This window comes from Loxodonta africana, chromosome 25 (assembly GCF_030014295.1).
Source record: "Loxodonta africana isolate mLoxAfr1 chromosome 25, mLoxAfr1.hap2, whole genome shotgun sequence".
NCBI classification, from domain to species: domain Eukaryota; kingdom Metazoa; phylum Chordata; class Mammalia; order Proboscidea; family Elephantidae; genus Loxodonta; species Loxodonta africana.
In genome coordinates, this window is record NC_087366.1 from 21,140,706 (window position 1) to 21,167,539 (window position 26,834).

The window sequence follows — 26,834 nt, forward strand, 5'->3', positions numbered from 1 at the left end:
CCAGGTGAGAGGGCTTGGTTAGGAGTCAAGTCAAAGTCCACAGGAGTCTCAGCCCAGAGGTTGATGCGCTCCCGGATGGGGTCTTCGGGGATTCTTTGCACTCACCCCTATGGTTGAGCTCAAAGGCCAGGTCTTCCCAAAGGAGGCCAACCCAGGAAAAGGGAATACGCAGAGGGAATGGTACTCCTTGGGGGTCCTGAAGGGTTACCATTGAACTTTCCAATTTTGTGAAAACAAATGGTTAACCTTCTGAATTTATCAATCTATGGACAACTCTCATATCTTCGTTTCCATCTCCTCTGTCAGTTTTTCAATCGCTTCCCAGGCTGATCAATAGAGTGTGAACCACATATCATGCCCAAAGGGAAGGAGGGTAAGTCCCTGTGCTTCTCCGTATGAACAGTTATCAATGTACAACTCTGGCTGAGCATCTGAAAATTCACACCGTATTCCCTCCTTCCCACCCCCATGGCAGGAGAAAGGCACTGTTAATAAGCAGAAAAATGAGGTGGAAGGCTCAGCGTACTTCATGTTGTCCCATTTCATTATTTCATTGCTCTCCTTATGACAATTTTTCTCAACAACCAACCTCATCTTAAAAAAAAAAAAAGATCAGATTGAAAACCCAAACATTTTTTCTTTTTTTAAAACAAAACAAAACAAAAATGCATCATGTGACTTCCAGCCTTAACATCAGTTTTTTAACTTCAGTTTCCATGGTGGTGGGATGCAACCTGCCATCACCATGACAACGGCTGCCTCTGTTCAGATTCACCATCTGACAGGCAGCCATGAACACGCATACACGTCTCTCCCTCTCTTTCTTTCTCTCTCCCTGGCTGTCAAGAAGATGGAAATGTCATTACACCTACTCCTGAAGACTTAAAACCTAATGAATGAAAGACAAAGAAAGCAATATTGAGAACATAACAAAGAGGCAGAGAACCCTCCAAAAAAGCTTTCTGCTTGCTGGTACAGTCCCACTCCTCTCTTACGGGGACCAATGGACTCAAGTTACTCAAAACAAAAGATCCCTACCATTACTCTTTCAATGTTGGCTGTGAGGCCACTTTCAACTTTTCATTACTTTTAGATCAAAGAATTCCTTAATCCTGCCCTCTAGACAAAGCCACTGAAAGTAAGCTCACATTACCTCTACCTTGGTTAACTAATACTCAGTGGTTCCAGACCCACTGAGCCCCAAATTCCAAAAAGATGGGGAATGCCGATTCTGAGAAATTAAGACAGCACTGGTCCCGCCCCCCCACCCTCCTTCTGCCACTTGCACCCCTTTCAATTACATTCAGCTGGATAAGTCTTAACAAATGCACTTGTCACATGTCTGAATGGATCCTGAACTCAAAATGCTGTCATTCGACACAGTTTTGGTGATCGGGAGACAAATGATTGAGCACCACAGAAAAGAGAAGAAAGAAAAGGGGACTATCAAAAGCCTCTGGAAGAAAACAAAACAGCGGTGGGAAAATTACCTGTTTCAGAAACCAGAATGATTTGTGTTTGGATGACACTGTGATGAATTTGAGCCCATCAACATTTCTGGCAGCAAGCTGATTTTAGGGAAAGAAGACAGTGGCTGCAATCAGCAAACCACACCCAAGACTATACCCTACTTTGTATCAACACTCGCTTCATAGGGTGTCAGTCAGTACTGTGAATGCATAAAGAAGATGAAAAAGCCTTTTGTAAGTAAGTCCATGGATCATCTCTGGGAGAATTTTTTTTTCCTTTGAAAAACCTGCAACAGTAACCTAGTGTTCAAAAACACCTGCTGAGCCTGCAAACCACATGAGAAAATGTTGAAGGACTAAGGATACTCGGCTTGGAAATGGGGAGACTTGAAAGAGACATCATAGCTGTTTTCAAAAATCTGAAGAGCTAGCTTGTGACTGGGTGCTTAGATGTTTTCTAAGTTATTCCAGAGGGTAAAACTAGGACCAAAGGGTGGCATACCTACCCAAAGGCAGATTTGGGGCAATATAGAGAAGAACTTCCACTGTCCTACAAGTTATTGGACTATTTTTTTAAATAGTAAACTCAGTGGTATGCTAATGTATGTTTAACAACCAGCTCTCCAGGGGGAGAAAACCCTTCTGTATCACTCTTGGCAACTTCTGGGGTGTCAATATTCTCTCCACAGCTATTTTCAAACTACCAACTTGACATCACTGAACATGGATTTGGACAAGATCCACAATGGATGCCCAACAGCTGGGACCTGCCAGTTCCAGCTTACCACTTACTGTAAGCTCCCTGTCTCCGGGAGACTTTCAAAGACACACTGAGTAGAATCCCGTATTTGATGGGAGTTGAGCTCAATCAACCCTCATCCACCTAAGCGGTTAACTACATACGCTGACTGAAGTTCAATGAGTTTTCAGCCACTTGCTTAAAGGCCTCCTGGTTCGGCATGACCCACTATGATCCCTTGGCCTCAAGCTGTCCCCTTAATTGGACCTGGGTTCAGGAAGTTTGGAGTATCACCCTTATCACAGAAGGCTGGGATCTGTGCAACTGGGTGTGCCAGAAGCAGCCACAGGTGAACGGTTTTGCCAGTGCAGTAAAATGTAAGAATTTATCACTCTCAGGGTGAGTTCCAGGAAACCCAAGGAGCTCCAGCTATTTCACTGTAACCTGCAAGAGAACTGAGAGGAATCAGACAAAAGGCATGATAAAGCACAACCAAGAGAAAACAAACAAATCAAGTAAAAGGCTCACATCTCACTCTAGAAGATCCGTGAATCTCAGCCTTGGCCACAGAGTAGAATCACCCAGGAAGCTTTTAAAAATTAAGGACACCTGGTCCCATCTCCAGAGGTTCTGGTTGAATTTGTCTAGGGTGCAGTTTGGGTCTCAGTATTTTCAGAAGTTCCCCAGCTGATTCTAATGTGCAGTCAGAGAAAAGTGCACTGTGTGAGATGCTGGAGATCGTGAAAGCTAATGGTCTCCTCTACTCAGGGGAGATAACTACTGAAACAATGAGAACCTCAGAGACACAATGGTGAGAACTGAAAGGCGGCTTGTTGTTGTTGGGTATCATAGAGTCATGTCCATCAATAACAACCCCATGTGACAGAGTAGAACTGCCCCATAGTGTAGTTCTTTACAGGAACAGATCGCCAAGCATTTCTCCAGCAGAGCCGCTGGGTGGGTTCGATCCAACCTTTCGGTTAACAGCCGAGTGCTAACTGTTTGTGCCACCAGGGCTCCTTAAAAAGTGCCTTAGCATTCTATTGGCAGTTTCAACACACTCATTTTACAGATGTGGCTATTGAGAACAAAGGAGGGGTGAGACTTGAACAGACCCAGGGCTAGAACCCATCTCTGGACTCTCTGTACCATGCCCTGCAAAACTTAAGAAACTACTATCAGAACAATCAAATAAAGCTCCCTGGCTTCTTAGCTTGAACTGAGGGTTCTAAAAGAAAGGGATCTTTATTTGACCTTACTTCCTTCATCCCAACACTACCCAATTATTCTCAAAGAGCGTATCTCTTATACCAGAATCTGGATGGCTGATCTCTTAAGGCCACCAAAAAAAAAAAAAAAAAAGAGCCCAGGAAACATTCTGAGGTGAGTGCTTGCCTGAGCATCCATTCTCCACCTGCTTAGTTCTGGTCTTGGTTTTACAGAGTAGAAGTCTGTTGCCTACTGAGTACTGTACTATCATTTCATAAAGTTCTCCAGCAACTCACAAGGGATGCTTCCCAGCAACATTTCTCAGAAAGGAGGCGCTACCATTGTTCTGAAATCACTGTTTGCTAGTCTCACTGGATCAGTGCAGGCTGGCTTTACCTCTATGCATTATCCTTCTTTTGGCCCTTCCTTCTTTTTCTTATTAACCGTGATCTCCATATCCAGTGTCCTGTGCCCCAACCCAAGAGAAACACTAAAAGCACACACCTGCTAACTAATAAAAGGATACCACGGGAAGGAGCTAGAAGCAAGATGAATGAGCAGAGAAAGGGTACAGAGGAAGAAAAAGAGGAAATGTGATAAAAGAAAGCCTAGAATTAGAGCCAAAAGCCCTGGGTTCTAGTCCCTACCCTGTCATTTAGAAAGAGATCTGTGGCAAGTCACTTAATCTCTGGCTCAGTTTTCTCATAGGTAAGTGGGTTTGAATAAAGGTTCTCTTAGGCCCCTATACCTCTAATAGCCTGTCATTCGATGGTGCTGGTAGGTAGCAGGATGGGAAAGGAAGTGGGGGAGAAGGAAGGAACATCATCTATTAACGTGCAAGAGGCCATCTTTGATAAAGTACTACTAACGAGGACATCCAACAATGCATACTCAAAATGGAAATCCTGGCACACGTTGCAACACTTGAAAGCATCTAACATCAATGGAAACATTTCCACATTTTCAAAAATATTAGTTTGGAGCTCCATGACAGGCTGAATTGGCTAGGAACTTCCCTAAGAGATAAGTGATGAAAGGTTAGAATCCTCATATTGGTGGTCTGGATGTAAATACAGGGCTGCATTTCCATAAACATACTGTAAGCCTTTTCTACTCTCTCTATTGGGAAATAAGTCTTTTCTCCAGCTTACCCCCTCCCACCCCCAATTTCTTTAAAAGCTGCAAAGGCATAAACACACGAAAAGGTGAAAGTTAAAGAACAGGTCATTAAAACTGCCCCCTCCACACTGCAATTCACACTATGGGTACCCCAGAAAAGATGGGAGTGGGGGTGAACTTCTTCAACAGTTGGAAAACATGGAATGGACTTTACATGCTAATACTGAAAGGGGAACTGGCGTTTCCAAATCAAGAGCCTTCTGCAGAATGGTGAAGGAAGTGAGGCAGTGAAGCTTTTGGTAAAGGAAGACAAATAGCCAAGAGCGCAGATTCCAACCCATGCTCGCGTCCCAACGACACAGGGCAAGATGTTGAGATGCAATTCATGATGACCATGAAGATGCAGAAGAGATCTCTGCTCTTCTCCCATCTGCTGTCCCTTCACTCCACCCTGGGTTCAGCCTCATAACCGATGGGTGCTGCAGATACAGGCAAGGGTGCACGGTGTCATCTAAAGAAGATGCTCTGTTAGGGAAGAGAACCTGCTAGTCTAAGGCAACACAGTGCAATAGAAACAGAACAGTCAGTGGTGTCCGTCAGACCACATCGACCTGTGCCCTTGGGCCAATCATCTATAAAATGAGAACAACAATATCCAACTGACACGGGGTTGTACTAAATGAATGTCTCCAAAGCACACTGTGGCATCCCTGTCACAAAATAGTTATTCATAAAAGGTCAGTTCCATCCACTCCCAGGGATGCGTCCTGAGGAATGGAAGGCTCTCTGGGCCTGGATCACAGTCCCTATAGAACACTCTATGGCAACGGGTGTGGTTTTTTGGTGTTTTTTTAATCATCACCCAGGAAAGAGATTAAAAATGTTGCATCCTTATCTATATAACTGTTGAGGGGGGTTAGGTGGTGATCTCGAAAATAAATACACACATACATAAATCCCTATCAGAAGGGAGCAAGTGCCTTGCCAAAATGCCCAGAAGACTCGCCCCCTCCTCCTGTTACCACATCCGCCCACCCACCCCACCTCCAGATAAGCCCACAGCCTTCAACTGCTCCTCACATCCACAGACCAGGAGAACACATGCATCCGTGTGCATCCATATGGCTCAGTTATTTCACAAACACAAATTTCCAAGCAAATAAAATCCACAGTTACCAGAAAGGAGAGGCAGTTTCCTTTATTTTTGAGGCCCACTCCCTAACTTCTTTCAAGTCTTCTGTCTGGTTTCCTGAAGTCAAGTGACACATCCTCATGGTCCACTCACATCCACACCAGTATCCAGTTTCTGTAGGTAAAGCGCTGTCAAGTATCCCAGGGTCAGGTGACCTTCAACCAAGCTCATCAGGCAAATGTCCAAGGGCTCCAAGCCATGAATCCCCCCTACCCCAACATCCCTCTATCCCTTTCAGAAGCTTCCTCCATAGTTCATGGAGTTCAACTCTGATTCTCTTCTCTGACAGAATAAAGAGACCCTGAATACCCAAGAAACCTGAAAGGCCAGGGAGCAGTTAGCTAGGAGGCTGGAACCCCTGGGAAGGAAATCTGCCCAGAGGCCAAGATGGGACTCTAGCAGAAATCCTTCCACACGCCATCAACTGCACCAAGCTGAAATCTTTGGCCACCATTTTCGTACAAACAAAAGCAAAACCTAGTGAGTTGTTTTAGGGTGCCAATGGTTTGGACTACCTGAGTTACTAAAAGCTTGCTGTGAAAACTCTGCATCATTACTGCACCTGCAGATATCTTTTCTGGGTTATAAATCCGAATGTGTCCTTAGGGATAGTACAAGTGTAAAACTGGCATTAAAATATATGAAGAAAGACAAGTTTTGATGTACATATTTCAACATTTATTTTTTGAAATGTAAGCCCAGTAACTTTTGAGGGGAAAACATTTTGTAGACTGACTATCCATGTGCAGACGGTAGGAGCATCAACTCTGCATCCTGATCTCCACCACTCACTAGCTATGTGATCCTGGGAAACTCCCCATACCTTCATCTCAATTGTGAAACGCAGAAAACAAAGGTACCTACCTCTGTAGGACTGTCATGAGGGATAAATACAATAATTCATGGCAAACACTTAACGCAGTAATCCGGCTCATGGTAAATATCCAATAAAATGTCAGATATTTATTAACTCTATCAACATTAACATTAACACAAAGGGCTTGCATACACATTAGCTGCAGCTAGCCTCACAACAGCCTTGTGAGGTAAGCAAATCAAGAAGAGTGACATCATCTCATACCTGAAAACACTGAGGCTCAGAAAGGTCATGAGATCAGCACAAAGTCATATTAATATTATCCGGCAGTGCTCACATTAGAAACGCGGTAAGAATTGGGAGAAACATGGTATTCTTAGAAGGATAAAACTTGGCTAGAGAAGTTGCTGTTGATTCATCTAGAATTAACCAGATACTGACAATTAAGATTCATTCACAGCTTTCTGTGTGCCGGGTACTGTTCTAAGCATTTTACATGTATTCTCTCATCTGATCTTCACAATAGTTCCGTAAGATACACCCTATAGGGTCACTATGAGTCGAAATCGACTCGACGGCAGTGGGTTTGGGTATACGTAAAATTAAGGAGCCCTGGTGGTGCAACGGTTAAGCACTTGACTGCTAAACAAAAGGTTGGCGATTGAAACTCACCCAGCAGCTCTATGGGGGAAAGACCTGGTGATCTGCTCCTGTAAAGACTGTAGCCTACAAAACCCTATGGGGCTGATCTACTCTGTCCCATGGGGTCGCTATGAGTTGGAACTGACTCAACGGCACCTAACAACAACAGCACAGGTAAAATTACTATTTCCATTTTATACTTAAAGAATCTTAGGCACTTAAAGGTTAAGTAGCTCAACCAAAGCACAAAGATAGCTAGAAAGTAAAGAGGTGGTGCTAGATTTGAATCCAGAAGCCATGCTTTTAACCATGACACTCTACAGTAACCCTTTCCACTCTAAAGCAAAGTTTTCGTCAGGTTGGCACTGGACTAAATGACATTTGGTATTCTTTTAACTCTCGAGATTCTAGAGTTAGACTTGTCCAGTAAAGAAATAAGTGAGTCCCTGGAAATGATACCCAGAGTGGACTTTGGAGAAAGCAAGATACTCTATCCTAGCCTAAAACAGACATGAAATAGAAGTAAAAGCATGTACTGATTTCAGCAAAGCACATAACGTTGATATCTTGTACAACACTCTTACATACAAAATAGAGAAAAGTCAGCTGGCTACAGCAGAGTACAGAGAATCTGAAAAGATCTGAACAGTCGATGAGTACTCACTAATGCACTAATGGTAAGCAGAAGGGAGATTCTCAGTTCCAACCATATTTTTATCAATCACTTCAGTGAAAGCAATGAAGCATGTGTTTTATCAAATCTTCAGATGATGCCGAGATCATGATCGAGTGCTTACTCATTAAACAAGAGAGTCCAAAGACAATGTGTAAGGGAAATCACTTAAACTTTGGAGTCTGATCACCTGGATTCAAGTTCACTCACTGGTGGTGACCTTGGGTAAGTGACTTAATCTTCTTTAGCTTCAGTTTCCCAATGTTTAAAATGTGGATAACAACACTTAACCTATTAGATTGTTGTTTTGCCTAAATGCAGAATTTGTTGGGTACTCAATGAAAGTTAGTCCCCTTTCTCCACTTGAAAAGGATCTCTATAAGAAGGACTATCAGATCAAAAGGAAGGAGGTAAAATGTACTTGAAATAGAAAGAGTCCTAAATTTAGATTCAGAAATTAAGTTGAGTGAGAACAGAGTGAGAGAAAACTCTGCCATCAACTCATGTTTAAAAGATTTAGGATTTTTAGCTGACTACAACCTCAACCTCAATTCATGCCAGAAATAGAATGCTACTTCTTTACCAAAAAAAAAGAAAGAAACTAACAACATTATTTTAATTTAAATAAATGTATTAAATGCCAATGCTGATAAGCACTGTACTATGTTCTGGCAATTCAAAAATTAATAGATAATGCCCCCACCACCACCTTGCAGGGATTTTAAAGCAATATTAAAGCTATGCGCTAAGTCCTAAGTGTTATAACAAAATAATATACAAAGTGCCATATGGGAGCCTAGAGCAGGGAAATGGTTTTACTCTGAGAGGGAAATCAAGGAAGGCTTCATGGAAGAAATGACCTCTGAATACAACCTTAAAGCCAGGGAGCAGAGGAGAGAGAGAAGACACCTCAGGCAGAGGGAAAGGCAAGTGCAAAAGCAAGCCGCCTTTAAGAGGAGGGTGCCCTCAGGGATCAGCAGACTCCTTTGAACAGCTGGAGAGAAGAGCATGTTTAAGGTGGTTGAGGCAGGCTGGGGAGATCATGAAGATGGCTGGGGAGCCAGACATACCGAGAATAGGAATCCTTGCCCAGATACAAAGCTAGTAAATGACAGAATCCAAATAAGAACTTAGGTTTTCTGATTCATTATCTATCCTCTCTACCTGTGCTGTCCTGCACACGTGGCTATTTAAATTTAATTAAATTAAAAATTCAGTTCTTAGTCACACTAGCCACTTATGAAGTGCTCAAGAGCCACATTTGGCTAGTCACTATCATATCACACAGCACAAATTAAAACAAAAAAAAAACATACCCATCATCATAGAAAGTTCTACCCAACAGTTCTTTCCTATGTCACTGGGCCATTAAGTGCGTGAGAAGTAGATTTGTTCTGTACTGGTTTACAGAAGAGCAACAGGAAAAAAACAGGTGGAAATTACAAGGACGAATATTTCAACTTTCTGTACCTTAAGTTTTCTAATAATGAAAGAGCACCCTGTCACTGGAAGTGCTCAAGCTTGACCATCTGTCAGGGTGATAGAGAAAGAGCTCCTGTGTTGACTTAATGCTCTTGGGTTAGAATGTTTGTTCTCTGACACGGCAGTCTCGCTGATGGACTAGCTCAAAGATGTATCTGTGTAGCTCCTTCGCATGGAGTTTCTGTCAAAAATGTTTTGTCTCGGAATTATTATTCCTGATGGTCCAACATTCCAACACCCCAGAGGGTAAAAATTTTCTAACATAGTACAAAAAAATTGTGATCCATGGACCCCTGGAATTGACTGTAAAACTGTACATGACTTTTTCAGGAGAAAGTGCTCCATGTCACCAATCAGAAATAAAGTTTGTGATCCCAATATACAAATCAAATAAACACTGTACTAGAGGAACCTAACAGTCCCAATACTCAAAAAGAGTCATTTTTATATGTCATGTAGATGGCCACTCATGTCATTCCCAAAGTCCCACAGTTTAGAGCTGACCCTTAAGCATCTAAAGATCATCACCTTGCAACTGAACCATTCTGAACATTCCATGACCCTGATCAAGGAGAAGGAAGGAACAAGGGCATAGAAAGGGGTATGCGAACAACCCCATGTCACAAAAGTTGGATAATTCAGAGTCAACTTGGAGAAGGTATCATCTGACAACCCCTTGCCGAGATGCCTATTGAAAGTCCTCTTGGAAATCTTGGTGGTTCATTTTTCATATGAGCCTACAGAAACAAGTATACCCAGGTAGATGTATTACCAGCCAGGGAACTTGCCCAGTTAATCTACAGCCTGCTGAGCTACCAATCCATTAAAAAAAAGAATGACTCTGTTCTAACCACCACCTGATGATATAACAATTACACTAGCTTCACTTCCAAGTCCTACAGTATTTCTAGATCTGAAAGGACTGGTTTCTAGAACAATACAGCAATCCCAGTTATCTGGTGTAGCTGGAGAAAAGTGCACTGCTAAAAAAAAAGTGATGAAAAGCTACCCTATAGAATCAATACAGATTATAATTTGAGAAAGCTCAGAATACAGTAAAGTGCACACACTATTCTAAACTATGTTCAACATGATGTAATGCACGCATCACTGGCAATGTTCAGAAAGCACTACAGCTCTTTGTGGTGCCTAGAGGCTATCGTTACAAACCTCAATTGTCATTATATTCTAGATCTCTGGGTGCCAATTAATAAAGAGTTCTGTATAACAAAATGCCAGATAATAACAAATACTCCGTACCTTTTTCACAGTGGTGAAGCCAGTGCTGGGTAACATAGAAACTGGAGCAATCCTTAGCAAGAGTGTGATGTAGGTAAAGTTTGTGTTTTGCAATCTTCCAATTCTCATACAATGACCCTTCAATCCCCACCCAGTCATGCAGCTCACCGCAACCAAAGTCATACCTGGTGCTGCAGGTCCTGGTCAGTCCCCACTAGGCACATAATAGGCACTTCATTGGTGTTTGCTGTTAACCTAACAGTAATGAACTAATTATATCATTCAACAGATACCGAATGCTCACTGCGTACCAGCACTGCGATGCTATTATTGTTAAGTACTGTCAAGTCGGTTCTGACTCACAGGTACCCTAGAGAACAAAGCAGAACTGCCCCATCGTGTTTCTAAGCAGCTGTTGGTGGATTTGAACGGTGGACCTTTTGGTTAGCAGCCTAGCTCTTAACCACTACACCACCAGGGCTCCACAGCACTGTGATAGGTGCTGGCATTAAATGGGACATGTTCTATGTCCATTCTCAAAGAGCTTGCGGTCAGCTGTGAGGCTAGAAAGAAAAAGATGAACTAACCCTAAGTGGATAATGTCATTATTAGTTTAATATATCTTTTCTCCCAAGATCATACAGCATTCTGATAAAGAATTCTCGTAGCCTCACTACCCAAACCCAAAGAATAAATTTTTGTTAACAGCAGGACTTCAAGCTGGTCTATAAGCGAGATTTAGGATGGGAAATCTCCTCAGCAATTTGTAAGACAAGGCTTCTCTGTCCAAACCAACAGAAACAGTGTGTAGAGCCAAGGTTCTCAAAGCATGGTTCCCAGACCAGCAGCATCAGTATCACCTGGGAACTTGGGACAAATGCAAATCCTCAGGCCCTACTTCAAACCAACTGAATCAGAAACTTAGGGCTCAGGCCAAGCAATCTGTTTTTTAAGTAGCCCTTCGGGGGATTCTGAAATATGCCAAAGTTTGAGAATCTGTGGGGTGGACGAAAACAGGGAGAGTACATACTGCATGATCTCAACACAGAGACTAAATGAGGAATTAGCCTTAATGCTGAAGGAAATCACCTACTGAAAGGAAAAGCAGCTGACAGAACAGTAGCAAAATTGTTCCCAATAGCACACAGCTGGAAGTTGCCAGGACATTAGTGACTGACTGTTGAAAATCCATTTCATGCTTTTTGACTATGACCAGACCCATGAGACAATGGTGTGTAAACGGAGAAAGAGGCACTGAAAGTTCAAAAAACTTCAAACCTATAGCTAAACCGAAGGCTGGGAAAGACTCGTGAGGGCTAACTTTCCTCCTTGCACTGGTTTGCAGAGCCTCTTCTTTGGGTCCAGTGGCCACACAAGCATCCTGCATCTCAGCAATGGAAATGATACCAGGGTCTGATCACCAACAAGCCTCAGTTCATGATTTGAGCACGGCATTTCTTCCTTTCCTCTCTAACCTGCTACACGCCATCCAGCTACATCCTTTTCCCTGCTCCCCTAAAGTGAAGGAGGAAAGTATACACAGGAAATAAAGAAAACCCCTGCTTTAATGGGAGTCCCTAAGTGGTGCAAATCGTTAATGCGTTTAGCTGCTAACCAAAAGGCTGGAGGTTCCAATTCACCCACGGGCGCCTTGGAAGAAAGGCCTGGTGATCTACATCTAAAAATCAGCCATTGAAAACCCTTCTCCTACTTCAGTGTGAACTCACTTTGGAATTGGCGGGGGGTGCAGAGAGTGAATAATCTCATCGTTTGTGTGGAGGCACCGGAATTAGTGTATAACAGCCACACCCCCACCCCCACCACCATCGTAGCTTCTAAAGCAGGCCCTTTCAAAGAGGGATAAAAATGTCAGAGACTCACATAAACGTTTCTCTTCCCAAGCATTCTAACCTACACAAAGAGGACTCATGCGTGGGTTCGCCAGTCGTGTCTCCAGCATCACTCTTAATTAAGTATAGAAAGTACAGCATAAAGTTTTTAGGTTTCTCCAACCCAGTCGTCTCTTGTGGGTAAAGCCTGTTTAAAGATGTCTATGGGGTATTTTTGCTTACTGTGTACCCCAAGAATGTTAACTTAATTTTCTATTTCCTGTATCTTTGGCCAATCTTTGACTATAAACCCGGATGAGCCCCCATTTCCCTTCTCAGCTCAGCGACTCAGCATTTTATCTGCATGAGGACTCAGGATGACAAGAGGATTCAGTGTGACAAGTATTTGGGAATATGAATCTCTACTAGTTAACCATGGTCTTTGACAAGAGGTGGGGGCCAGCTGCATACTTATGGGGCACTCAAATACAATTCGGCATATTCAACAGTTATTGTAAAATGTCAAGAAGAAGCACATCAAAAGAGATTCTTCCCTCCCCCCCACCCCTAACCCCGTACCTTTTGCATTGTGTCATAGTCCCACTGCAGACAACAGAGGACTCGGAGAAAAAGTTGATTTCTAAACTGGCCCTCTGCAGGGGACCTTGCTCATATCCACAAGGAAGACTAAAGCCTTCCTTTTCTAAAAATCCTAGAAAAAACCCACACATGTAATGAATTATTTACAAAGGCCGAAACTAAAAATGAGAGAGGGAGAAATATAGAAAGATGAAAAGAGGCGCAGAGGACTAGGCAGAGAGGAAAGTGAAGAAAAAGGCTGGTGTCTCTCCTTGAATAAAACGGTATTAATTAGTCTCGGCAAATCTGCTGCAAAAGACCTCTTTAAAGTGTTAAAAGGCAAGGATGTCACTTTGAGGACTAAGGTGCCCATGACCCAAGCCATCATATGCATGGGAAAGCTGGACAACGAATAAGGAAGACCAAGGAGAACTGACACCTTTGAATTATGGTGTTGGCAAAGAATATTGAATGCCAGAAAAACAACCAAATCTGTCTTGGAAGAAGTACAGCTAGAGTGCTCTTTAGAAACAAGGATGGCAAGACTTTGTTTCACGTACATTGGACATGTTATCAGAAGGGACCAGTCCCTGGAGAAGGACATCATGCTTGGTAAAGGTGAGGGTCAGCAAAAGAGAGGAAGACCCTCAACGAGATGCACTGATACAGTGGCTACAACAACGGGCTCAAACACAGCAATGATTGTGAGGATGGCACAGGACAGTTGTGCATAGGGTCGTTATGAGCTGGAACCAACTTGAGGGCACCTAACAATATCAAATTACAGTCGCATTGAGGTTCCGTTTTACATGTCTCTGTGGTCAGTGATACACAAGATAAGACCAGCAGAGTTGCTTCTGCTGGGCTGACTGCACTGCCTGGCTTCGGTGAGCTGCAGCTTTCCAGGTAGCAATGCAAGTGACATAAGGGAGACTGCTGATCATTCACACACATGGGTGCAAAGGGTTTGCAAGAGTTCTGATTGCTTAGCAAATCTCAGTTCAAGTTTTATTTTAACGAAGACTATGAAAGTTAAGAGATACCAGATGTTCCTATAAGTGGGGATGGGGGGAGGGGGCAGCAGAGTTTGGGGGAAAAAAACCAGAAAACTACATTTTGTATACCAAAGCCAAACCAAACCAAGTGCCATCGAGTCGATTCCAACTCAGAGCAACCCTATAGGACAGAGTAGAACTGCTCCATAGAGTTTCCAAGGAGCACCTGGCGGATGTGAACTGCCAACACTTTGGTTAGCAGCCAGAGCACTTAACCACTACGCCACCAGGGTTTCCACATTTTGTATAGGAACAGCTAAAAAGAAATAAGCAATTTCAGATGAAGCTAATAATTCCAGAGTCTAGTTATTTCAGAAGAAGAAAATTAAAAAGTCCTGTTCTGGTTGTTCCCCCGGCCCCCTTTTAATTCATAGTGTGCAGGGTGCCTACTGGAGGGAAAGCAAGTGGACAGAAGTGGGGAAATAATGACACACAAACCAACAAACTGCGACATCTAAGGTATTTTTGTCTCCATCCTCAAGTCATTTCATCGGTGTTAAACTCCTTCACTCTAACTCGCTTTCCAGGCTGTAACCCAATCCTCTCCAGAAGTCACTGCCTGGTTTCCCGGAGGAAACATTACCCACCCCTCATTCCAAGGGCAAACCCCACGGGCAATTCAGAGATTGTCCTGGGAGCCTGAGAAAACAAAGCCCTGTACCCTGCAGCCTCGGTGCCGGTTACAGTTGCTATCTATTTCCACTGTCTGCATCAGTTCCCAAACACATGACAGATGTGAAATCTTTCTGCATTATCTGCTCATAGGATATAGTCACAGAACTCGTCCTTGTTAGTAGGCACTCTGACTCGTGATTCATTTACAGTTAGATGAAACCGTTGTTGAGTCGACTCAATGGTAACAGGTTTGGTCTTTAGTTTAAAGTAGGGGGAGAGTATATGCCAAAATGGGAGCTTTGGGAACTAGAGCTTTCAGTCAGTAATCCTGACCAAAGTTCTCAAAAATTAGCTGATAGCTTACAGTGGAAAATTCACCATTATAAAGCACATAACCTCTGACCCATAGTCAAGAGTGCCTGGGGGCTACAATGAAATTCTCTATAACAAGAAATCATGGATGAATAGCCACAAGTTCATTACGACGAGGTTCATCATTTCAGGACTGCAAATACATTGATCTTGCTACTTTAAAGCGTGTTCACTTCCACATGAAACGTGTTTCTCTGCTGAGATGACCATACCAAATGGGTGGGGAAATCTCACACTGCTCATCCATAACACAGAGTTTCCAAGTCAGGCATACCATTTCTTCCTTTTACCTGCTCCCCCCCCATCCTGGGGGTAACCTCTCACAACCCATGAGGATGATTCTGTATGTCCATAGGGTAACTGGCCCTGGGCACAGAAGAGTTGGAGCTGATAAGCATGTGGCATTCAGAGCAGCCAACTGCCTAAGAACTCTTGTTACATCTATCAGATAAGCAAGAAAGAAAAAGAGGAATCATATAAAATGTACCATTGCATTTTAAATCAGATTAGCATTTTCGAAAAGGTTATGGTACACACTGCTGAAGAAAGTGCCATAAGAAAATAAAATTATCTCCCTATGCAGATGTAGCTCCCAAGAAAAAAGGAAGCACATTAAGAGTGGGCTGTTGACGTGCCACCACGTTTCATGCAAATTTGGGTTCTCTTAGGCATTTTCTCCCTTAAGAACAAGACACCCCCTATTAACAACAGGATATGGGTACACTTCCCCAAGTCAGAGAGTCCTAAGAGCATAAAGTAAATCAATGCTTCTTAACTCATTCAGGCCAATCTGATTTAAGACCAGTGATATGAGTATTGTATTGACAACTAAACACGGCACATACTTACTATCTTCCTAGTCCCACAGTGAGATTTTGCAACCAATAATGTCTCAAAAGGCATAATGCATAAATAATTAAAATCCTCAAGCATGTTGCATGTCCACTATGTCAGTACCCAAGCAGGTATTACCATGTTTCTGGACAATGTTCCTTTTTTGGAAAATTAGGCCCTTACAAAGAGCAGAATTCTCAAGAAGTACTTTCCAAACTTCATTGTGCATACATATCACCCGGGGGTCTTGTTAAAACACAGATTCTGATTCAGTAGGTCTATAAGTGGGGTCCAAGTTTCTGCATCTTTAACAAGCTTCCAGGTGACGTAGAGGCTGCTGCTTGCTCTCTTGAGAGGCAAGAATCTAGAAGATTTCGTTTTGAAATAAGATTCTTGCCTTCAGGTATGCTGAAATTTCTGAAGGATTCCACTAATAATAATATCCAAACCCACTGCCGTCGAGTCTATTCCAACTCATAGTGACCCTAGAGGACAGAGCAGAACTGCCCCATAGCATTTCTAAGGTTATAGAAGCAGACTGCCCTATCTTTCTCTCACTGAGCAGCTGGTAGGTTCAAACAGCCAACCTTTCAGCTAGCAGCCCATCGTTTAACCAGTACGCCACCAGGGCTCCTCATTAATAAAAATAGCTAATGTTCATTGAGTAACTAGGCATTGTTCCAGGCACTGTATATATATTCTCTCATTTAGTTCTCCAAGTAACTCACTATTACCATGCTCATTTTACAGATAATAAAAGTGAGTCACAAAATAGTTAATCTTTTACAATCACAGAGCTTACAGGTGAAGGAACTGGGGTTTGAACCCAGACCAGCTACAAAGTTTTACTGGTAAGCACTACTCATACTGATTCCCAAAAGGAATAAATAAATAATAAAAAAGCAACATACTTCGTTAATCTGAATGCTCAGAAAAAAAGAAGGTGGGACCAGTAACTTAGACGGGTATTGGAGAAAACCCACCCATGGAAGTGAAATGTTTCCACTTGGTCACCCCCAGAGGAAATATATTAGTCAACTACATTGTAAACCCAGGAGGAAAATGCAAACATGTTATATTTTAAATTTTCCAACTGGGCTCCTCTCAACGCCTTAGCAGATGTTCCCTGAACATTGTTACGACAGTCTACATGCTGTAGAATCACTGCGAAACTTCTAACTACCTGGGACAGAAAAGACTAGTGGGACAGGGCTCAGAGCCAAGGCAATGAACACGATGCTGATATCAACTCAATGGAGCCTCTTGCCTTTGACTTTCCTTGTTCCATTTTGGTTAAAGACAAGGAAAGAGAGGACTAAGACCCATACCCACACCCTGCACATGCAATGCCTGGTGGAAAGGAGGAGTCTTTGCAGCGGAAGAGAAAACATGAAGAGAGGCGACCTCAGGGTGTGGAAAACATGCTTCAGTGCCCAGCCCAGAAGCCCCGGGCCCAACCACCGGAAGTAACTGAGGTGCTGAACCCGAGTGATTTGCCTATGGCTGCCAGGGGAGTTTCAGTGGCGCTGTCCAAGGTGCTAAGGATGGCTTCTGGCACGCTTTGCCACCCACGGGGCGGCTGGGCGGCTTTGTCTACCGCGAGGAAACCAGAGGGCGCCTGTCTCAGTAAACACGCCCCTAAGAGAGGGACACAACAAGGCAGCACCTGGTGGGTAGGAAAATTTGGAGAACTGCAGAAGGTGGACAGGGAGTCGGGCCCCGCTGGCGAAACCAGTGGAGACTTGCTTAGAGGAGCATCTGCAGCCGCAGCACAGAACACAGTATCTGTCCGCTTTGTGCAGCTCCAGCAGGTGTGACTGCAGAGACCGGACCCCTCCCTCCCTCCAACCCCCCACTTCAGACACGTTCAACTCCGGCACACTTTGGCCTGGAGGTCACATTGTGGGGGCGGGGGTAGGAAAGTGCAGGGAGGTTGAGAGAGGGAGGAGCCCAGCCAGGGGTGGTTGTGGGAGGATGTGCACAGCAGCAGGAAGAATATCTGCTTAGAGATGCCCCTTCTTCTCTAATGAGAGGTACTGCCTAGAAGCACCATGCGACAGCCAATCACGGTGCTGATGAAGCAGGGAACTAGGGAGGAAGGAGGGGAAGGTGGGGGTGGAGGGGGTAGAGAGATGCCCAGGCTCTGGGGAAAACGAGCCGAGCCATGTGCCTGGCTGATACTAGAGGCCCAACGCAGCTCCAGCTGTCTCACTGCTGTACACCTGGAGGGTGGGGGCATGGAGGAGGGAGGAGAGGGGAGAAGGGGAGGGGCCTCCTTTGCAGGTGCATCCTCCTCAAGAAATCTCCTTCCATGAGCATCAAAGTCCATGTCTCCAAACCTACCCCCATATTTAACACCACACCACTGGCTTGCCTCCTACTAATCCTCCTCCCCACCCCCCCACCCCACTTCCTACAGGCCTTGCCAAGTGTCCAAATCCTTAGTGAAGAACAAGGCAGTCAGATGCCTAATCAGCAGACTGCATTTGGTGCACTTGATTAAACCTGCAAAGCTTCTCCCATTCCCGTTCACCCTGACACCACCACCATCTCAGACACCCCCACTCGCGCTTTGTGAGAGCATTTCCTTTGGAGCTAGGGCAAGACAGATTGTTTGCAGGCCTCTGGCTCTCAGCTGATGAATTCAGGCCAGCAGATCCACCTGGGTCCTGGGTCCTCAGTGCTGGGAGAACACTCAGCTGGGTCAAGCATTAAGGGGTGGGAGTATCCAGCCCAGGACCAAAGACAGGAAGGGCCCTGATGAGCTGCTCTTCCTTGGCTGAAAACTCCAACTTCGAGCTGTTTGGGGCTATGGCACTAGAGTTCACCTGCCCTGACAGACACTCACTCACTCCACTCTCAGGGGAACTTAAACTTAGTCCCCAGAGTTAGCTGGGTCCCCAGCAAAAAGCCTGTTTTATTTATTCATTTGTCTGTCTGTATACAGGGTTTTGACCCAGAGCTCTTGGAGCTTCGGAACTGATCAGTCGCCTCATGGAGCCCTGACTTCCCCACAGGCAGGCAATGCAGGTGTCTCCTCAGCTTGTGGGGATGAGGATGGAGGGGGTGGCTTGAAGGGAGGAAGGCGGGGGGCTGATTATGTATCAAAGAAAGCCCTGAGATTAGGGACAACCCAATCTATGTAGAATGCAGCTTGTAAAGGGGCCTAGGGGCCTGGAAATCAGACAAAGACCAGCCCAGAAAGGGAGCAGACACACTAACACCAAGCACCAAGGGGAACTAGAGATTTCCACATACAAAAAACAAAAGTCTTACCTTGAAAAACACTAGTACCCAAACCGGTCTCTACTGCACCAAGCTCACCCCTTAGATACACAGAAGTAAAGAGAACACTTCAGAAAACGGGCACACTGGCACCAGGAAGGGGGCGGGGGATAAATTTCATGCTAGGTTCCCCCTTCACCCCTAGAAATGCAAAGAGGGAGAGGGGAGTTATGGTGGGCAAGAAAGGATATGGCCAATCGATGAGCTTCTTGGCGTATTTCCTGACAATGTTATCTTCTCCGAAGATGAACAAGGATCTGTTGACGGTGAAACAGTTCTGCCGGACAGGAATGGGGTTGTACAAAGCCATAGTCCGCGCCCTCTGCGCTTTCGACTGCTTGTAGGCGGCCGCCGGCCCCGAGGCCGGCACTGGGGTTCCTTGCCGGTTCCTGCTCTGGTCCGAGTCTCCATCGCCCGACCCTGGCCTGCCGACCACTGCCTCCCCGAAGCGAGCCATCCTGAAGTTCAAACAGACAGAAGACACACAAAGGTGATCGTGGCCGAACGCCTGCACACAGCAACAAGCAGAAAGACACACGGAGACTCAGAGCCGCATCCAGACGGGCACGGGGACCACCGCCTCACGGGGAGCCCCGGCGAGCTCTTCGAAGAGGCGGCTGCAGCAGCCCCTCCGCTGTTAACTGTTGAATCTAAATACAACCTCTGCGAAGCTCCATTCCTCAGGAAGGGAAAAAAATGGGGGGAGGGCTGGGGGTGCTGAGTTTCTGGAAGCAAATTTTTTTTTTTTTTCAAAATGCCAGTGTGTAGTGGCGTTCAGGGACTGGAGAAGAGAGGGGTGGAGTAGACTGCTCTTCAAACATAGCTCCTCTTCTGGCAAACGCACCGCCTAGTTCAGGAGGAGAGGCAGGCACCGGCCCGCTAGGTAACAGTTTGGTGATTTATTGGTTGGGGGAAGGAGGTGGAGAGGGAGGGGAAAAAAATAAAACAAAAGAACATAAAAAAAAAAATGAGGCAGGGTTTACAGTAACATGCTTTATAAACCCAGTCCCTGAAAGCCTATCTAAGAAATCCCACAGCCAAGACTTGGGTCTTTAAATCCGCCAGAAGAGACGCATCCAAAGGTTGGAGAGGGACAGGGAGGGGGGACAGCGGTATTGAGATTCCTGCGTAAACCGCAAAGCCCGAAACATCAAAATAAGAAGTCGATCCAACAGGAGAGGGGCAAACGACTTAAAAGCTCCTCCGCTTGGGATAGAGGTTAAGCAGCATCCAGAATGCAGCGAAGCCCTAGTGCCAGCATCCGCCCGGAGCGCTCGCCGCCGCCGTCACCGCCGCCTCCCGGATCAGCATGCAACAGCGATCCGCGGCTGCGCCAGGCGAGGGCGGGAGCGGGAGCGAGCAAGCGAGCGGGCGGGCGGGCGAGCGCTTGGGCGAGGGAGGAACAGGTTGACGCCGGGCTTAGCGGTAGCTTTACGCGGGAGTTGGCCAAGGAGTGAACTTCCTCATTAACGACCAGGTGTTCCTCTTCTACTCTAGCAGCCCCCCTGTACCGGGGCAGAGAAGACAGGAAAGGGGAGATGGGAAAGAAGGAGGGCAAGCGAGCGGAGCGCAGAGGCACAGCGTGGCGCGCACCGAAGCTACAGGAGGGGCGGAGGAAAGGCAGGCAAGCGGCGGGAGGGGGTGGGGACGGAGCCGGAAGGACCCCTAGCCAACCACGGCTGGCGCTTGCTGGGATTTCATACTGGTTTGGCTTATTTATTTATTTAGCCAAGGGGTAGTGGGCCAACTCTGCAAAATGCAGCGAAGAGTCTCCTTTCCACAAGTAACGCCGAGAATAGAGAGGCAGGCGCAGCTAGCGGCGTGGCGGAGTCCCCGCAAGAGAGCCGGGGCCAGGCCGGGGGCGCACACGCACGCGCGCACGGACGCGTGCCTCCCGTCCCCGCGGAAAGGACACGCTTGTGCTGTGCCGGGTGCGGTGCCCGCCTCAGTGCCGGGCCCCACTGAGGAGTTGAGGCCTCTGCGCTCCGCGCTCCGTGCACAAGGGCCCTGCCGCCGCTTCTGCGCACCTCCCAAGCTCCACAATCGTAGCCAAGGGATTTCCGCAGAGAAGGCACCACCCTCTCCTCTCCCCATGTAGCAGCCTGAGACCCGTGGGGAAAGGCTAGAACCTCTGGGGGCTCCGCATTCTGCTGCTGGTGCCAGCTCTTGGCGGGAGCTTCTGCCCTCCCTCTGCAGACTGGGGCCATCTGGGTCAGCCTCTTGCAATTCGGCTCTAGCAGAGCCCTACGCTGCTTGCCCGGAAGGGTGATCCAGGTATTGGGGGCCTACATGGTGAGTTCTGGGCTAAAACCACCCTCCTCAAAATTTTAACAGTCGGAGGGATCTTCCCACCTCTGTCTGGACTTCCTCAAACCTACCCCATTAAAAAAAAACAATGGGGACAAAAGCAGATTTGCTATCTAAGCTGCAGAGGTGGAGAAGGTGGACTTCAAGCCCCAGAAAAAGAACCCCTGTGTTTAGCAACCAGGCCCTTCCCCACAGGTGACTTAGCGGTTTAAACTGAAGACCGGACCTAGCCGTCCCCATCCATGTCCACACAAGCCGGGGCACAGCTTCCTTTGCCTTTTCTTGCCTTGGCATCAGATTCTGTCCAAATCCTCCCTATGTGAGCAATGGAAGGAAAGAAGGGAAGGGAAGGGGTCAAGAAGGAAACAAGAGTCTGACCAAAGCCCGGAGATGGAAATCATGGCTGATTTTGGCCTCGTGTGTGTGAAAAGCAGTGTCTGTGAAATTAATTGGTGAGAAGTGAGGTGATGCCTGAGTGAGAGGCGTGTGTGTGGGCAAGTCCATGTGAGCACTGACACGTGTCTATTGTGTGAGAATGTATTTGAGTGTGTGTGTAAAGAAAAATTCTCTGGGTACTGGAAATCCAAAGGATTGGTCTCAGCATGCCTATCCCCAGAAAGCAGGGCTGCCCTTGAGGATGGCTTGTTGTTGACCTTTTGACTCAGTGGAGCCCACTTCAGGCAAAGTTAACTATTCAAGGAATGAGGTGAGTTAGCTCTAATTGGTTCTTTTGATTTCACATTAAGGCCTTACTCCATCCTTTTGTCTACCTTAGTGGGAGGATCCTCTTCTGTCTGAATACCTAGTCAGAAGTGAAAGGGAACGCGGTGCTGTGTACCCTGAAGCGTCCATCAGCCAGCTCTTCACTTGGAACCAGTCACATGTGACCCTGTAAACTATACAGGATCAGAAAGGACTTTGAGAAATTATTAAGTCCATGTGCGTGCTTACAGGCAGGACCGAAATCCATTCAAATCATTTAACAAACATGTTTGAGCACCTTCCATGTGCCAGGCACTGTTTTAGGCACTGAGGATACAAAAATGAACAAAGTAGATGACAAAAATAAGGTATCCTCTTGTTAGATGAAACTAGACTCTATAACCTTACTGGCTAGAATGCTTCATGAACGTTGCTTCTCCCGCTTCACCCCTTTCCTTTGTGATTTCCTTAGCAGGCTGGAGAGTGGCCAGTCATCAGCAGCCTTGTGTCTAGTGCCTTTTTGTTAACACCCAGGCTAGGTAGGGCTCACTAGCCTTTTAAGCCCCAGAAGTAGTTCTTGGAAGATCAGAGACCCAACTTGTGTTCTGTCAATGTCACACCCTCAGCAGAGGTCCAGTACTAATTCCCTGTCCTCTCTTTGCAATGCCCTGTGTTTTTATGTAGTTCTTTGGAGAACTAGATTCCCTAAGGCAGAGTATTACATAAGGAAATGTGAGGACTCGCTGGAGTTGGAGCCTGCCTTCCTGCCTTCTGAGGAGACAGGGATCACAAACACAGAAGTTGGGGATAACGTAGACTACACTGAGGAATGTGAGCACCTATATAGAGGAGTTAGATGCTGGGAATTCTGGGAAGGTACAGCCCAAAGGGCAGAGGCAAACGTGGTGGTGATGTTACACGGCTTTGCTAACAGATTTGGCCTAAGGGCAGAAATGCTAGAAAGAAGGTACACTCTCATACTCCGCCCCTTGCTTTGAGACTTTTGAGATCTACAAATTTCTGTATTGGCTTCAAGCTCTCCAACTCCATCATTCTCCTGGCCCCCAACAGTGCTACAAGTTTCATGGTCAAATATTTTATGTATGTTTAAATTTTTCATAAGTTTTCAGTTTATACAGACTCCATAGCTGATCCTCACTCCAAGCCGCTGGGGTCAGCCTGGTGACTCATGTAATATGATCTTGATTGGCAGACAAAGCAACAGTTTCAGAAATGTAGTTTGCTCTCATCTGATAAGAGGCAGAGAGCTTGGGCTTCTAGCAGATCTTCTACTTTCCAGCTTACGGCTCTTCCTAATACCCACACCACCCTTCAGGGCAGTAATAGTGTCATTCCAAATTGTTCATGGCCAAAAGAAGAAACTATACATTCACTGTAAGCCTATGGAAATGCTACGCCCGCCATACTCAAATTGAATTTCATCACTGGCCAAATGGTCCAGGAACCATGCTGGAAAGGTGCTTAACAGGGAACGTATCTACTGCCTTTGAGATCCAGGAGAGTCCTTAGAAAAGGCCCAAGATCAGTGCACTGCCATAATGCTGTTCATACAGGGAATTTAGTGAACGTTCTCATTCCAATATTCCTAGTTGCACGGCTCTCTTAAAAACCCGCCAATGGACTTGTGGAAAATCAGTACTGAGCACTGCAATAGCTGTATTTTCCTGTTGTCAGAGCACCATCTACTGGTCACTTGTTACATCACAGTGAGCACAGGTAACTTGTCAGCCTGGCTCCCTGCTGCACCGTGCTTGAGAGCCTAGCTGCTCAGAAAGAGCTGACCCTTTGTCACCACTCTTTTATGCCCCCATGGGACTTTGTTGAGGTCCAAGCCCCAAATGTCACCACAATGCGACCAGTCCATCTCACGGTCCCTGGACAGTGCAGCCCCACACACAGGCACAGAAGTTAAGACGGGGCAGCCAAATGCTCCACATGATTTTCCGCAAGCATAAGCTTGCAAGCTCCTGAAATGGGAGCTCAGAAGGAGCTGAGGAAGCAAATAAAACACTTTCCTAGACTGCTAATCCCACACAGTCACATTTCAAAGCCTTCACTCTGTAGCCCCTCAACCATCCAAGATGCAAGCAGGAGTCGAGAGGATGCTCCTGTGGAAAAGGAAGGAAACAAGGTGGCCATACTCTCTCCCAACCAGGCAGGCCGTGAGAGTTTGTACTGAGACAGAGATGTAAGTGGCAAGGTTGGAGAACCACTTAGCCTACTCCCTTATTCAGAGAGCGCTTCCCAGATCTGTCAGGCTGTGGGCCATCTCCATTTGAGATTTTAGTCCGTCGCTGGGGAGTCGGCATTTTCGTGCCTCATCCAAAAGGCATGTACCCCTCCCACCAGCCCTGCTCCCTCATCTCCCTCTTCCCTGCTAGTTAGACTCAGTTTATGCTTAAGCTATCAGAGCCCCTTTTGTTCTATTTTTCCCCTGTTGAGCTTTTCCAAGAAATAGACTCTTATGCAAAGCAGTGCTCTAAGGAACATAATGCAGAGAGGATTTGGGAGTGGGTTCTTAAGAAAAAAGTTGGCAGGAGACCATGTGCAAATGCAGAGCAGAGCAGAGGAGCCCTGGTAATGCAGACATCTCGGGAATCTGGTGGCTTGCACAATACCTGGCAGCCCTTACTTAGGGTGAACACATAACTTCACATCCTCTCGAACATCCAAACCAAGGACCAGCATTTCTCAAACCTAGGCCTGACAAACCCCACAGCTCCAACACCCTATCCGCTAACTATAGACTCGCAAATTTTGCTAAAGAATGTTTTTTAAAGCCATTCCTTTAGAACAACTCGACATTTCCTAGGTGCCAAGTGTGGCAATGTTACCACGTCTTTGCTGCAGGACTAGAAGGCACATTGTATTATCTGAGGCTCCAAGGGGTCGGAGGCTTGTCAAAGTGCACGGAGGTAGGAAACAGCAGAGCCAAATGTCCTGATAACGAGACCAGGATTCTTTACAGTGTGTGGCCGCTACCAACAGAATGGATGTCAAAATAATGTTCTCCTTGCTGAAGTTTCAGGTCATAGGCATGATTCCAAGGGCCTTAGAGAGGTAAGGCATGATCCCTGCCAAAGGGTTAAATTTCCAAGAATGTTTATCATCCTACCCCATAAAGCTGTTGTGAGGATTTAGTTAATATGTATGAAACTCTTAGAACAATACTAGCACATAGTAAGTGCTATTTAAGTGTTTATAAAAGACATTTCCACCAGGAAGTTCCTGGATGGCACAAACAGTTAATGTGCTCTGCTGCTAACCAAGAGGTTGGAAGTTCTAGTCCACCCAGTGGCACCTCGGAAGAAAGGCCTGGCAATCTACTTCTGAAAAAAATCAGGCATTGGAAACCCTATGGAGCACAGTTCTACTCTGGCACACATGGGGTCATGAGCTCGAACTGACTTGATAGAAACTGGTTTTTATGGTAGCTATGACCATTTAAAAAAAAATTTATTTATGACCATGGGAATACACAGCAAATACTGCAGCTGATGGCTTTCTGTTTCTGAAAGCAGGCTTTAGGAGGCCAGGATGGCTTTGATGTGTAGTGGGTGAAGGGAGGATCAGGGAGAAACAGTTGCCTGAGACTTAGTCCAAAAGAAGAACGGAACGAAACATTTTAGAGACCAATATCTGAGGAGCCCAAAGGCTGGGATACCTGAAAGAGACGTGTTTATTTATTCATGAGTTCATAAAAGCATTTAACAAATATTCTTTAAGCCATTTCAGTGTGCCAGGCACTGTTCTCAGGGATTCTGGCGCTCAAAGATAAATGAGACACAGTCACAGCCTCTAAGAGGTTACAGGTAAAAGAGAATGGAAAAGCATACCCAAGACGGGTTCTAATACAAGGCCAAAATGTGGAGGGCACCATGAGAGCAGTGCTCTGGGAGAACAGAGAGGAGAGGCATCCCCTCCAGCTGGAGAGAGCCAGGAGAAGGGAAGAGTCAGTGAGGACCCTTTAAAAGAAATAGCATTGGAGCTGAGCTCTGGAGAATAGGTAGGACTTCGTGTGTTCATCCCTTTATAACTCAGCAGCTTCTTTGTAACCACAAAATCATTCTTAACATGGGCAATCTTGCTTGCTATACGACTTCATGTACGGTTTCCCTGTACAACTTTGCTCTACAGTGTCCCTACACAACCCCCCAGGATCTAAAGCTCAGGCTGCCCATCCTATGTGCGTGGAGGCTCAGGGCCCCAAACCCACCTGGCCAGAACTGGGTGTGGCTTTGGGTCCACCTCACCAGGAGCCTGGGCAGGTAGCCTGCGTCTATGGATCCCTTCCAAAGGAACTACCGCTACCACCTGCAGCAGCAGCTCTGTGACTGGCAATCCACAGAAAGAACCCTCATTCCTATTTCTTTATTAAGCCATAAATACACTGTGGATCTGGCCTTCTATCAGTGAGAATGCATATATCAGATCCTCTCCTGATGGCAGTTTGGAGAAAGCCTGAGAGCCTCTGCCAGCCACAAGGAGGTCGCTGGCCAAATTGCCTGCCATGCCTTGGAGGCATGGAGAAGAAGCATGGAGCATGAGTGCATGGGATTGAAGGGTGAGCAGGATGTGTGGGATTGGGTAATTAATCAGTCGTCACTTTTTGTTTTCTTTCAATGTATCTAGTACCACAAAGATTCTAGTATCA

At 45.8% G+C, this 26,834-nt stretch overlaps 1 protein-coding gene across 3 annotated transcripts in view; it reads right to left on the reverse strand.

Moving 5' to 3' along the window:
• The window catches only part of CACNA1E (calcium voltage-gated channel subunit alpha1 E), a 359,405-nt gene extending 339,798 nt beyond the window's left edge, over nt 1-19,607 (reverse strand). For all 3 annotated transcript variants that reach the window (XM_064276555.1, XM_064276554.1, XM_064276553.1), the window contains exon 1: nt 19,342-19,607. In XM_064276555.1, the coding sequence (XP_064132625.1) occupies nt 19,342-19,607 (266 nt within the window). The remainder of the gene's footprint in view (nt 1-19,341) is intronic.
• Nucleotides 19,608-26,834: the final 7,227 nt, after the last annotated feature.